The sequence below is a fragment of the Manis javanica genome, chromosome 14 (assembly GCF_040802235.1).
Source record: "Manis javanica isolate MJ-LG chromosome 14, MJ_LKY, whole genome shotgun sequence".
Taxonomy (NCBI): Eukaryota; Metazoa; Chordata; class Mammalia; order Pholidota; family Manidae; genus Manis; species Manis javanica.
The window spans coordinates 77,644,425-77,658,698 of record NC_133169.1 but is presented as its reverse complement, the minus strand read 5'-3'; the positions used below and the strand labels follow the sequence as shown (position 1 = coordinate 77,658,698).

The following is a 14,274-nucleotide window of genomic DNA, read 5'->3' as shown; positions in this document are numbered from 1 at the left end:
AGAATCGGACAAATTTCGTAGCACATTTCATTTCTGGACAGGTGATCTTCTCTCATACTAAATTGAAATCTGACTTCCTGTTTCATCTACTCATTGATCTGGAACCTCTGTCAAGAAGACACCCAGTGTGTTCTTTCTCCCACAAGACAGGCAGCACGTTCTGCAACCGTCCCTTCTCCAGCTTAAATATTCTTATTTCCTTTTCACAGCAAGGTTTTCTAACTTTGCTCCTCAGACAAAATCTAACTTTAGTGGGGTTCCTCACTAAAGAGGGAGGAACATCTCAGTAATTCTATTTTCTGACTGGCACAGCATCAAGTAGGGTGGGGAATGGAACTCTTGTTCTGGGGGAAAAAATGCCATTGTTATTGAATATAAGCCATTGTGGCCTGCTTTGTACAAATCTTGCAGCAAAGGTCTGCCATTCATTATCTCCTCAGCAAATATTTATTAAACATCTACCAAGTACTGTGTTCAGTAAGTTCCTACAAACAGCAACAGTTAACTGTATCTAGTTAAATATATTTCATCTATGTTTCATTCATACTGCACATACACATATAAAAACTAACCAAATCTTAAGATTAGAAGCCTACATAAAATGCAGGACTTTATAAAAGCTCAATTTAATTTTAAGTAGAAATCCTAGAACATAACAAAAACTCCTTTCAATGGTCTGTGCTAAACATTAATACACAAAAAGCATATTTTCCTGGGTCAATAAAGCAGGGGTTCCTACTTAGCCAATGAGGGTCTCCAAACAAAATCTCCAGTTTTATCCGGCAGGATGATTTTAGCTATCACTGTCTTTCCTTCCTGCTCACTGAGCCAGTTTCCTAGCAAAGAGGGAATCTTGAAGGGATGACTTCACAATGAGCATGACCCCCTCCCACCTCATGCCCCCTGCACTCCCAGTTACCTAATGCTCCTTTTTTGTATATATGTACAATTTTTATGTGTCCAAAATAACTTTTAAGGAGTGATTACCATTTAAAGAAAACTACATGTCTCTAAATGGCACATCACTACTCTCAGAGCAAATATCCTCTCCTCCACGTCCTGAGGGGGCACAGAAAGACAGGAACATCACCCTATGACAGTGGGGACCAAAACGGACCATGTTCCCAAAAGTGCAGATAGATTATTTCCTAATAAGAAAGGTATTTTTACAAGATTAAGAAGTTATTCCTATAGAGCAAAAGGGAGAAATGGACAAAGTGGACCAAAGGATTAAATTGAAAACCTCAAAGCCCACACTGGGCAGAGGCGAAGCCCTGGGCTGGTGCTAAGGGCCACTCTCCACTTACGAAGAATGTGCCTAACATGATATTGTGGTTTTTCTACCCAAACCTGACCACACTCAGTCCTCAGTGCTGACTTTTGGCTCTTAATTTCCCAGTGACCCTGTTCTCAGTGATTTCAAATTAATATTGAAACATTTTAATCAAGCATTGATAACCAGAAGAAAGTCACACTATCCCAAATAGAAAATAATTTAAACATTGGCTACAGAGGAAAAGTACAAACGAACGTGCTATACATCTAATTTGATCTATTTCTATCATTTCTATAGAATTCCACTACTACTTACTTAATGTTCAAAGTCCTTATTTTAGCAAATGGATTTAAAATGGGTGGATAAAATAAAATCCTCAGGTGGAACAAAATGATGCCAAATAATTCATCCAAAAAGCTTCTTAGGACTAGTCATTCGGTATGTCCTATGACTATGAATAGGATTATTTAATAAATAATTCTGCATATTTATTCACATGCTACCATACATAGATGTTCCCCTAGGAAGTACTTCAGTAGTCCATTATTTCATCCCTCATATAAATGACATCACCTGGTCAGAACATCCCAAAATACAGACGCAGCTACTAAGGAGTTTAACACAAAGTTGGTGTTCAATAGCTGCCTCTAAGGACATATCAAAAGACAGAGCTAATTTTGACATTTTAAAAAGGTGAGGCATCCCTTTATAATACAGTTTAATCTATTCATCTGGAAAGATTAACCCTCAAAATGACAAAACTAACTTCCCTTCCCCAGTAAGCACTGCAACACCCTGACCCCAAGGTTCCACCACATACCTACCTGGTCTGTTAATTCTGTCAATTTTATCCATGCTAGGGGAGGGCAGCCAAAGTCGAGGACTGCTCTGATTGGAGTTGTCTGATCCCACGTCATTGAATGAGTCATCAAGTGTCAGTAAGAGTTCTTTTACACATTTATGACAGATACTATGTTGACAAGGGAGAATCAACGGATGGGTAAACAGCTCCTTGCATGCAGGACAAATGAGCTCTCTTTCGATATTCTTAATGGCAACCTTAAAGTGAGAAAAAGAAACCAGGATCAAAGGCTCTTTGTGCATAAATATATTAACATGTTTGTATAAATACATGAGTTTTCCTTTCTGAAAAAAATTAAGACACAGATTTTTTTAAATCTGAAGATCCTTTTTGGCTTTGACATTCTATACCATCAATCCCCCCTCAACATCCATAACCTACAATTGAAGGGACAGGACACTGTAAAAACTTAAGTATTAACAAAAATTAGCATAAAATGTCAGGGAGACATAATTTCACCAGTTATGAAATTAGTCAAATCATCTACTTCAGTGAAATCCTAAAAGTAGACTACATCAATAAGAAGACGGCCCTAACAATGAGACTGTATTCCCATTTGGCACAGTAAGTCTGTGACTGGCAAACAACAAGACTGTGAAAAATTGGGTTAGCCAGTATGTGCATAAAGCCAAGTTGAAATTTATTTACCAGCTTTATTATCAGAAATTTTCTACATTAAATGTGGCCATTTCTCAGATGCTGCATTGGCAATGTAGCTGGAGGTTAAAATGCTGGAGGTTCACATGCTGCTTATCGAAGCAGTCATCTTAGAAGCAAAACGAGTATGGAAAGCGTGTAGATGATTTGAAAGCATTGTGAAGTGCTCTCAGGTACTAAAGCTTGGTTATTTTCATTGAGAAACATTTAGACTCTATCTCAACTAAAAGGTCTGATAACCTCATAATCAGTTTTCCCATCCTTTCCCTATGCAGTTTTTCCTCATGTATCCCAAACTTCGGGTGCTATGAATCTATATCCAGCATCCCTGCAATCTTAAAGTGCTCATAACCTTGTACAATCATTTCAACCACTGGAAATACACATTAAAATTAATTCACTTATTTTAATTAAATAAAAATGTATGCTGTTCTATTCCCTCTAAAGTGACGCGAAGCACGTTTGACCAGAGGCCTACAGCCAACTGGCTTTACCGCTTACCAACGGGTCTTTGCAGCGTTTCTTGCTGCATCATTCAATAAATATTTTATGAAAGCCCACATGTCACAAGTTTAGTAAGTCTAGAAGACAGCCACGCCTCAAAATTCACATCAAAAAATACAGAATATTCATATTCTATCTCATTTCACAAAGGATTTGACACCTAATTCAAAGGAAACTGTTGTCCGTCTAAAATAGGTTCTCACACCTTCTTTTATGTGAGAGGTCTACCTCCCACTAGAAAATCTAAAATTATTTGCATTTTTCTTTTCCATAAAACAGTACATGAGCTTTTTAATCATGACGGATATAAAGTAACCATTACCCAAAAGAAAAACAAGTGTTCACTTTACATTCATCGAGGGGAAACAATCTGATTAAGAGAAACAGGATGCGGCGGCTCCCACAATAAAGCTGTTTTGAAAGAAATGGGGATCAGTGGGATACTACTAAGTTCGAAAGAACTGCACAGCCTTCCTCTTCCAACAAAAACATCTGCACCCCGACAGCTGCCTGAGCGAGCCCGCTTCCCGCGAGCACCGAGGCCGGAGGGGCCTCTGCTCTTGGCGACGCCGGTCCGGTCCCACCGACTCCCCGACAAAGGGCGCTGGACACGCGCAGGGCACTAGCCACAATTCCCCAAAGTGAAGCAACGCCACAGCCCAAACCCCAGGAAAGAGCTCTGCGCGGCCTCCCGGGGGTGCTCAGGTGGGCTACGTCCACGCTCGAGAGGTGCCCTCTTCCGGGCACGGGGACCCGGAGTTGGAGCCCCCGAGAGGCAGAAAGGGGGCTCCCGGTTGCAGAACCCAGCCCCGGCGGGGAGGCTCTCTTCCGCGGAGAGCTTCCCTCCCGGCTGCGAGGGGGACGCACACACCGCGGCCGGCTAGAGCGGCGCCGCCGTGCCCTCACCAGCGGGGCTGAGCCATCGCCTTCCATACCAGCCTTCCGCCAGCTGGCATCAGCGGCAGCGGTCGAACAGGCGGACGGGCGGCCCGGCCGCGTCCGGTGGGAGGGTCCCTGCGGCGGCCGGGGAGCGTCGGCTGGAAGCCGGAGGGCGGGCTGGTCAGCGGGCCCCGGCCCCCGGACCGAGGCGGCGAGGCGCACCGGCGGGGAGGGCCGAGCTTCGCGGCCGGCGACTGCCTCGCACTGCCGCCCGGCGGCCGGCTGCGGCGGCGGCTCCTGCAAACTGCGGCTGGGCGGGCGGCGGCGCGGAGACCGGGGCGCGGTGGCGCGAGGGGCGGAGCCGGGCCGGGCGGGGAGGGGCTGCACCGTCGCCCGGGCAACAGCGCCCACCGCACAAAGCCGTCTGCCCGCCCGCCGCCGTCTCCCCCTGCCGGGCTGGGCAGCCTCCGAGAGGTCCGCTGTGCAGCCGCCGCAGTGCAGTGGGGCGCGGCTCCTCCGCCCTTCGGTGCCGTCTCTCTGCGCCCGGGGAACGCGCGGTGCGCACCTCGCAGACCAGCCGGGTGTCCGCGCCCTAGACGGGGCGGGCCCGGGCCGCCTGCGCTGCGCAGCTGCGCTGGGCGCCGCAGAGCCGCCCGCCGTGGAGGCGGCAGAGCGAGACCCCGCCTGCCGCACGCCTTCCGGGACCGGGGGTTCCCCCGGTGGGTCCCTGTGCCTGGCTCTTCCTCCTCGAGCGGCCCAACCGGTGGGGGGAACTTGGCTTTTCCCTGCTTCTTCCAGCCACTCCTTCTGCTTTCTGCTTCTGCCTTCACACTCACGGCGCGGCGCTGTCACGCAGGACAAGCACTTGCCCAGTGGCGCGGAGCAGGGGTCCCTCTCCTGGAGGCTGGCCGCGAATGGAATTCAAGAGACGGGGTCCGGGAAGCGCCCTCCCCCGCTGCGGACGGCGGGCGCGGGGACATCGCAGCCGGAGACCGAGCTGCCGGGGCACCCGCGCACCGAGGCGCGGGACGCCTGCCCGGTGTTGAGGTGTGGCTTCCCCAGCTTCGGGACTAGCCGTGTAAAGTGCACCTGCCACAACTTGAGGACGTTTCTTCTAACTTGATTTCAAGACTAACGGATAACAAATTAACCTGGGACGTTGGAAGCCGTATTATTAGATCACGCCTCTGCCTTCCCAGCTGGCTAAATATCCATCCTTACGTCAGACTGAGAAATTAGGCGTTCTCAACAGCTGGCTAAAGAGACCACAGAGCTGTAGCGAGGTGTCCCCGTTAGGTTTTGAAATCCTTCCCACTTTTATTTCCTATTTGTAGAAGTCTCTTGCTGTGGAACGTTCCGCCGTCTTCCCACTCCGCTGTCAGAGGTGGTAGCTTCTTCTCCAACCCAGCAATTAAGCCACGGTGGGGCAGTGGGGCATTAACAGCAAGGGACCGTAGCTTTTGTGCTTAATGGAACACCCCTAGTTTACAGATGAGATGCGGAGAGCATGAACAGCTGGCCTAGGAATAACTGGACTGTTCTGATCCGGATTAAGGCCGGTTCTGTGGCCCCACGTGCTGGAGTTGAGGCTGCTTCCTTCCTACAGGTTCTGATGCATCCTAACCAGGAGGGAAGTAAAAATAACAAACACCTGCAGTAATGTAGTTACCTATATCATGTAGGACACCATGCTCCCATATAGATTTTAAAGGACTCAACCAATAAAGAGCATTATTAAGTTACTTTCTGTTTTCAATACTGGTCTTTGTGTTAAATAATTCCCTTCTGGCTGTAATCTCACCTCAGCACACGTAAATAGCATTTTGATGAAAAATTAGTTAACAGAGTAGAGATAGAAGCCTTCATTAACATGAACTAAAACTTATACAAATTTTTGGCTGTTATTTGGCTGAAAATTTTAAAGGTCCTTCCATTATGCAAATCAAACTTCCATGAGATAACATTTTTCCACCTGACTCTCAAAGTTCAAAAGATATGTTAATGCACTTGGCAACAATGTGGGAAATTAGGCACTTTCAAAGTTTTTGTGACAGTGTAGATTAGTATAGCTTAATTAAAGGGAAATTAAGTGCTTATTCTGTGAACTAAGCAACTCCTAAGCATTTTCCTACTGAAAGACTAGCATGTGTACAAAGATCTTATTTGCACACTGAAAAACTAACACGTACAAAGATCTTATTTGGGTCTGATCTATAGAAACTAAATATTCATCATCCATAATGTACATCCATGCCATGGAATACTATGCAGCAGTTAAAATGAACGTACTGATTAGAAAGGATTTCTAAAACACACTGTTAAAGTATAAAACCCCACAGATACTGTGTACTGCCATTTTGGCAAAAAATGACAAGACAGACATATATGCAAATAAGTAAATGAAAATAAGTCTCTGAAATAGAGTACAAAAATGGTAACAGTTATGGAAAAATAAGGTGTGGATGACACTTTTCACTCACTGTATTGTTTGCACTTTATAGTGTGTGCATGTATGTGCATGTTTCACTTCTACAAACTTTATGTAATTTATCCCATAAACTTTTTAATTCATATTCATTGAAATGATGTAACCCATAAGCTTTCAGAAGCAAAAACGAGGAGGGGGAACATTGGTAAGAAGACAGAAAATATGAAAACCACCTGTTCTGAGCCTCATTCTCCCATTTCCTGAGTCATTTCTCTGCACTTGGCTGCCAAGCTTTGGGTCATCTCATCAATTTCTCTCCACCCCTATTACATTCCAGCTTCCCACTTATCAAACATACCAAGATCCTTCCCAATTCCTCAAGTTAAAATCCTGTGGGATTTTTTCATTTTTTTAATCCTTCTCACCCCTGCCCCTGTACCTCTCTGGTCAGCTTCAAAATCTCTAGTTTCTTCTCAGATTCTGTCCTTACATGTCTCACTGCTAATTCCTCTGCCCACCCTGAGCTGCTCCTCCCATGCCTGGATTACAGCAACCACCTGACACGTACTTGCGGGTGACTTTCCATATGTGGATCACGTCCTTACACTCGTTCCGCACAAAGGCAGAATGAGCTGCAGTCCCTGGACCCCAAGCAGCTCAGTGTGGGACTGTAAATGGGGAGGGGTGTAAGTGCACGGGAATGTATTGCACGGCTGTGTTGGGGGGGCAGCATTTATAGGAGGGGTGGTAAATGTGCAACAACATAAAAAATTAGTCTAGTATAGTATGGAGGGCCTGGAATACCATGTTTCCTTTCTATAGAAAGGAAGATCTTAAGGCTTTTAAGTAGGGATGACATGAAAGATCTATACTGTTTTGTTTTTAAGTCATCCTTCCCCTGATTTACATTGCATACGCTACCCCTTGGTGCCCACCACCCCTCAGTTTGGAATATCCTAACACTTCCTTTTCCAGTAGTTTCTCTCTCTTTTTCTTTGCTTTACAACTTCAACATCTCTCCTTATTTTTAAACATATCTTTTTTGAGGGGACACAATTTAACCATAACATCCAATAGTTTCTTTTAAAATATGGGTCAAAATTCAATACAAGGAAGCCTATTCTACCTGACCCTACCCCCCAAGGTCCACAGGCCTTGCACACTTTTCCCCGCATTATGGTATCTTGTTGGGCACTTGTTAGTGTGGCTTAATTGCTCTTCTATCACAGGGGCATACGCTGCCTGGAATCCAAATCTACTTCATGCAATCTGAACGGTCGTGGAAGGATGTCACTTTACCACTACTCCCCAAACACACTCCATTCAGGTTTCGTAAAATAGAGGTTCAAAAAAGGTTTATTATATGACATTTAAAATATAAACTTGTTACCCTTTAGGCTGTACACTACTCACTAAAATGACCTGGTCTGTTCCCATGCTGACTTCTAATACCTGACAAGAGGTAAAATTCCTGGCCAAGTCAGGTACTAATGACCACGGTGCATATTTCAGCCAGTGCTGTGAGACACTACTGGCTCTTTGTCTGGTCTGAGATCAAAGAACCAGGTACAATTCTGTCAGTATGTCCTGAACAAGAAGTAGCAACAAGGTGATACGGCCACAGACTCCTAACCTTTGCCCCTTGTCGGGAATCCCTAGTCACTGAACAATCTGGAGACAAAACAGAGCCCCTGGACTCGGGCGAAACAAAGAAAATGGCAATGCAGTAAATCACAGGGCTGCACGTGGAGGGGCACCACCCTGTACGTGCTGCTGGATATCAAGAGAGTCCAGCTGACGGGGCAGTGAGCAGCATATATCAGTTGTGGACCCAAGCCTCTGACAGGCCAGGCCTCCCTGTCTTATAGTGTTTCTATGGGAGCATCCTCAGGGGTAAGGGCCCAGCTAGCCAGGAAGGTCAGATTTCCATTGCCTCACCAGAGCCTGCCGGTCTTTCAAGCTGTGGAGCCAAGGCCTCCTTCCTCACTGGCCTACTCTTCACTGATCAGGTCACCTGGCTCTCAACTCCTTGACCACTTAGAGTCTTGCCCCTCGGTTTAACACAATTGCACACTCTAATTTTGCACACTAACATTTGATGTTTTATAAGCCTTATCTCCCCAACCATTTAAGCTTTTGTTTGTTTGGAGAGAAACATTTACCTACTAAATGGTAGACATTTACCTACTAAATGGTGGCACCAGACTGACAACTTGAGATTTGATGAGAGGAACACAGGGCTGCTCTGGCAGACATTTCCCCACTAACGGCAGAGTATACTGGCTGCATAACTGGTGGGCAAAAGGTCTCTTGGCCAACTCGAAGTGAACAACATTGGTAATTTCTAGAGGTTGTTAGCAGGTTCCCTTTGACTGCATCTTATCAATGCTACTTGTAGGGTTACTAAATTTAGCAAATTAAAAAACCCTGTTAAGTTTGAATTTCAGATTCACAGTGAAATTTTTTTAGTGTAAGTATGTCCCAAATATTACATGGGACATGTTTATACTAAAAAAATGTATTTGTTGTTTATCTGAGATTCAAATATAACCCTACATCCTGTATTTGATCTGGCAACTCTACCTCCACTTAATGATCATTATTTAGAAAGACGGTGTTTCAAAACTCAACTCTGTGTCACAGTAGCTAGATGTAATAGCTGGCATTTGCTGAGGGCCTACTATGTGCTGTAACAGTACTAGGAATATTGCATAAAATATTCATTTAATCCTTTTAATAATCCTGTGAAATAGCTATAATTCTTTACAGAAGGGACATGTAACAATTACAACTGCTCCCCACCTCCACCCAGAGATTAGGAATACCCTCCAGGCCACATGGCTGGACTCCAAGGAGCCAGAATTCAAACCTGGGTCTCATCCAGAGTCCCTACTGCACCAAACACACATAAGTATAAAATGTATAATTTACTATTTCATAAAAAGTATGATTTCAACAGTCTTCAAAAAGTAGTAGGAGATACTTTTTTCTCCCCCAAATAACTTTTGGACAGTGTAGTAAAACATCAGAGGAAAAGTATAATATTTATGAAATTACCTATTTTCAAATGATATCGCTAATCTAAATCTTCTGATTCCTTTCTCTACCACCCCCAACACACACACTTCACCCAACCCCAAGACATAAAAAAAATATGTCAAAGAATACTTTATGGTGGACCCAACCTTCATAGTATCACCCAGTTTAGATCTCAGCTGTGTGAACAACTATCTATCGAGCCTTCTGAAACAAATCGTTGGGTGGTATTCTTGTTTGGGTTCCAGGAGATGTCTAGATGTGAGGACATACTGAACTCAATTCTTTCAGAGTATAAGTATCTTCTTGTTCTAAAGGAAATTTTGTGTTTACTAAAGTTCTTGTATTTTTTGTGCCTCAAAAAGGATGTTCAAAGTTAGCTGTTATAACTTGCCAGGTAATAGAATCATTGCCTATTCTCTATTAAATTTAAATGGTAAGCCCTCTGAAGACTCTTTTATTTTGCTCAAATTATTGTACTCCTTAGAAGTGTATGAACAGTAATTATTGAACTATGGGAAATAAGTAATATTTTCTCGCTACTATATATACAAAAATATAAATATGTCAAACAGTCTAAATATAAAGAGGTGTACTAAATTTAAATTCTTCTGTATTCCTTGTCATCAGATCTTCATTATATGATTCCAGAAGAGTGTAAAGGGAAAAGGTGTACAAAGAAGATAAAAATAATAATAATAATAATGGGGAAAATCCTTATAGAGACCCAAACAGTTTGAAAATACTGCTTTGAGTAATCCCTGATATAGACCACAGATATGGAAAAGTCTTTTAGTCCAAAGAAACAAGTTATGAAAGAAACAAAAAAGCAAAAAGCATCTTCCAGAGTGAAATATGTGGAAGTCCTTTACATGGATTTTGAAACCTCTCAAGAATTATCATAGATATCAACTATGCTTGTAGGGTATTGTTTGACGGACAGACAGACCACAGTGGTAGAGATCACTGTGCACTTTAAATATGAAAGTACTCATCACAACAGAGCAAAAAAAGCTGATCAAGTCTGTCATGTGGGTTTTCAGTTACCCTGATGAAAGCTCATCTCCACATTCAGAGCACACAATAAACTAATTTAATTTGAAATAGACATGCCATGCCACAAACTGCTGCGCAAATGGGGAAGCTGTGGCTTAGAGGATGAAGTTCCACTTTTCACTCTATAAAACTTTCTGTGAAATTTTAATATTTTGCAAGAAGCATATATTAATTTTGTAAAATTTTGAAGTCTCAGAGAAAAGTGAAAGAAATTATGATGATGGTCAACCCACTGGTCTCAACTCTGAAGGAAGGGCAGGGGCAGGGAAACCAAGGGCCTCTGCTCCCCTTTCACTCAGCAAACGTGGCATAATTAGACCCAGTTTCACATTATTCTTTACATTACAAACCTGGACTGCAAAGTGGAACCTAACTGCTCAAAGGAAAATAAAGCAAGTGGGTATCAAAGGTCTGCTAGTCCATGACTAACTCAGAGAGCTTTTCTGTGTTTAAATCCTGTATAATCACATGCAGAAGGAGGGGTTTAAATGCAGTTAGGACGGGGAAGGAGGAGAGCGGGAAGGAAGGGAATAAGCTTGAGCTGAACTGGTTAGGAGGCTGCTCCTGACCTCCACCCCTCCACCCCCATCATAAAATGGCAGAGGAAGGAACTGTTTTAAGTTCTTACTGGGACAGCCTGCTTTCCAACCAGATTTCATAGGCATACCTGCCTCTCTTACTTTGGAAGTCAGCTGAGAATGCTCACGTGTGGGCTGCAGGCCCATCCATGGCTGAAGCCTAGTGAAAAAGGTCTCCCTAGTCCAGAGAAATTCAGTGGAGAAAGCCATAAGGTTATTTTGGTTTTGCTGTTTCACTACAGTTGAGCACATTGCCAACACATTGCTCATTCTGCCAGGTTTGTTTTCGGTTTTGCTTACCCGACTTTATTATAAGAAGCTTTAAGGGTTCAGTAAGGGTTTGCCCCTACTTGACCACTTAGTGGGAAGTAGGTTTATGGGAAATACAGGTGTCTGCTTCATAATCGCCTGGGGTGTCAGCATGCAGATCCCTGGGGCCCACCCCAGAGCCATTCTCTCCAATTTCACTTTTGCCTGCTATTGAAGGAAGTACTTACTGGCCAACTAATACACTTGTGGCTTACTTTGAAGAATGTTTGCCACCGGCCTAAACTCATCTGGTAATCAATCCCCCAATTCTGGATCCCATCAGAAGTGGTCCATTTCGTTTGTAACCAACCTTCCTCCTCCTCCCCGCTCCCTCAGAGGTCCCGGGCAGCCAGACTCCCCGCTGTGTGCTTTGAGCAGCCAGCCTGCTCTCCTCCCTGGGCCAGAACCTTCTGAACTTCCCCCACCAGGGTCGGCCCTCTGGAGAGTGGAAGGGGCTGTGGTGCGCTCCCTAAGCCCGGAAGTGGCCGAGGGGAAGATGCTTGGGGCGACAAGGAGCTCCGTTGTTATTTCTGGTCCCGGGGTATAATGGGAAGCCCAGCCCCTACTTTCAAAAAGTTCATAAAGATTCTGTTTCGGATGTGCGTATTCCGTGTTCGCAGAACAGGAGAGAGAATTCAGGGTGGAGCAGGGTTCGCTTGGGGAGCTTTAGTCTGGAGAGCACTGACCCGCATCCCAGCGCCAGGAGCCGTAGGACTGCCTGGCCTGAAGCTAAAGCCTTGCCATGCTCCATATTCGCGGGATTATGCGAGGTGCAAAGTCTCGCATACAGGTGCAGAGCCACCCTTCTTTCTGACGGCCCCGCGCAGGAAGTCATTTTCTCTGCGGTGCCAACGCCTTATCTCGGAAGTCCAGGTGCAGAGAGCAAATGCAGGTGCCGGAACCCGCTCGCAAATCCGGGCCCACTGCGCACCGCGCACCCTTTGCATTCCCGGCACCTTCCGCCTGCAAACCACTGGGGATCCTCAACGGGCAGTTTCTCGGATGCAGCGCGGAGGCCAGCCTCCCCGCCAGGCTTTCTGCCGGGGCGCAGAGCCACGGGCCCGGCCAAGGGCGTGGTTGCCAGGCGCCACCGACAGCGCCAGTCTGAGTTTCCAAAGGGCTCCCGGACAGGTGCGGCGCTGAAATCCGGTTCCTCAGCATCTGCCCCTTCCCACCGAAGACGGCTGCTTGAAAAGTCCCCAGGCTGGGGCGAAGCTAAGCGACCTGGGGGGAGGGCTGAAAACAACAGCGCCGGCAAACCGGGTGCTGCCCGGTTTACTCGCCACACGGTCCGACTGCGCTCAGATCGCGATCCCACGACCCCTATTCACACGCTGGTCTGGGCAGCGAGGTCGCCCGCTGGAAGTCACCACGCTTGGGCAGCCCTGGGTGGGTGCAGGGGCGCCCCTCCGCCAGAGCCCGACCCTCCAACCCATGTTCGCTCGCCGAGCGCTGGCCCTCGCCGTCCCGGAGCCCCCGCCGTCTCCTGGCTGGCCGATCCACCACGGCTCATTTCAGACACGCCACGCAGAACAGAAAAGACGGCTGCTTTGCATTCTGCAGCGGCCGGGACCCCGGGGCTGAGAGCGCGGCCCCGGGATTGCAGCCCCTGCGTCCCGGGCGCTGGACCAGCCCGGACGCCCTCAGCCCAGGCCAGGTAGCGCCCGGAGCGGGGCCCAGGCCGCGCCCCGCGCCCCTGCGCTTACCTTGCCTCTGGCTAGCAAGTCCATGATGTAGCCAAATTCACTGACGTCCCCCGACTCGGACATGGTTACGCCCTTCCACAAACTCCGGGGGCCCGGGGCGGGTGCTTCGAATTTGTCCTGCTTTCCCCCGCCCCTCTCCTGCTGTTTAGTCCGAGTTTCGCCCAGCGCCGCTCCAGCTGCTGTGAACCAGGACAAGTGAGCGCGCGGGCGGGGGAGCACAGAGCGCGGAGGGTGGTGGTCGCACGGAGGGCTCCGCGCAGCGGCGCGGCCGGGCGCCGTAGGGGAACAAACGGCGGCGGCGGCCCGCCCAGGCCCCACCCCGCGGGGTCGCAGGCTGCCGAGACCAGCCCCGGACGCCGGGCCCTCGGCTCGAGCACTGGGGAGGTTCCCCGCCGTCCTGTGCCGGGGTGCGAGGGCGGAGCGCGGAGCCCGGGCAAGGCGGCAACAAAGGATGGGGCCGCCAGCGCCGGAAAGCCAGCGGGGCCCGGGAAATGGCAGCGCCGCATCTCGAGGCGCCTTCCTGAAATCCAATAGGTAACAAAGACCAAGCCTAGCGCTTCGTGATGAGAACAAATACTAGGACTGTATTCCAAACACCCTAAGCGCGTGAGTTCGATTGTATCTCTGTATCCTCTTGATACTCAACTTTCCCTTAGTTAAAAAAAAAAAAGAAAAGAAAACATTCCTTCCAGCAAGGTTGCTGCACAAACACGCTCACCCTTAGTTACGGCTGACTCATTTGCCCAATGATGATTCGTTTCATTAACTGAGTTAGACATGCAGGGCATGCTTCTCACATTTTATACTTCTTTTTAAAATAGCAGCTCCCCTAGGGGGCTGCCGCTGTAATGGTCTCTCAGCCTTCGCCCTGCTTCATTCATATCTGACAATCTTTGCTTCTCTTGAAAAGCAAACTCGGCCGAACAAAGTCAGTCCTCGTCTATTATTACTCTGCTCTAGGCAGTCTGTTATCTTTCCTGAAG

General features: G+C 47.0%; 1 protein-coding gene across 5 annotated transcripts in view; it reads right to left on the bottom strand.

Moving 5' to 3' along the window:
* Positions 1–13,882, bottom strand: part of TRIM36 (tripartite motif containing 36) — a 41,702-nt gene extending 27,820 nt beyond the window's left edge. Inside the window, exons 1-2 of one of the 5 annotated variants that reach the window (XM_073222188.1) lie at positions 13,292–13,882; positions 2,101–2,335 (exon numbers count right to left, since the gene is read on the bottom strand). In XM_073222188.1, coding sequence (XP_073078289.1) covers positions 2,101–2,335; positions 13,292–13,354 — 298 coding nt within the window. In that variant the 5' untranslated portion in view covers positions 13,355–13,882. Of the gene's footprint in view, positions 1–739; positions 830–2,100; positions 2,336–4,205; positions 4,338–13,291 lie in introns of those variants that run through there. The other 4 variants (XM_073222189.1, XM_037020061.2, XM_037020063.2 and 1 more) reach the window with 4 other exon arrangements.
* Between the last annotated feature and the right edge of the window lie 392 nt (positions 13,883–14,274).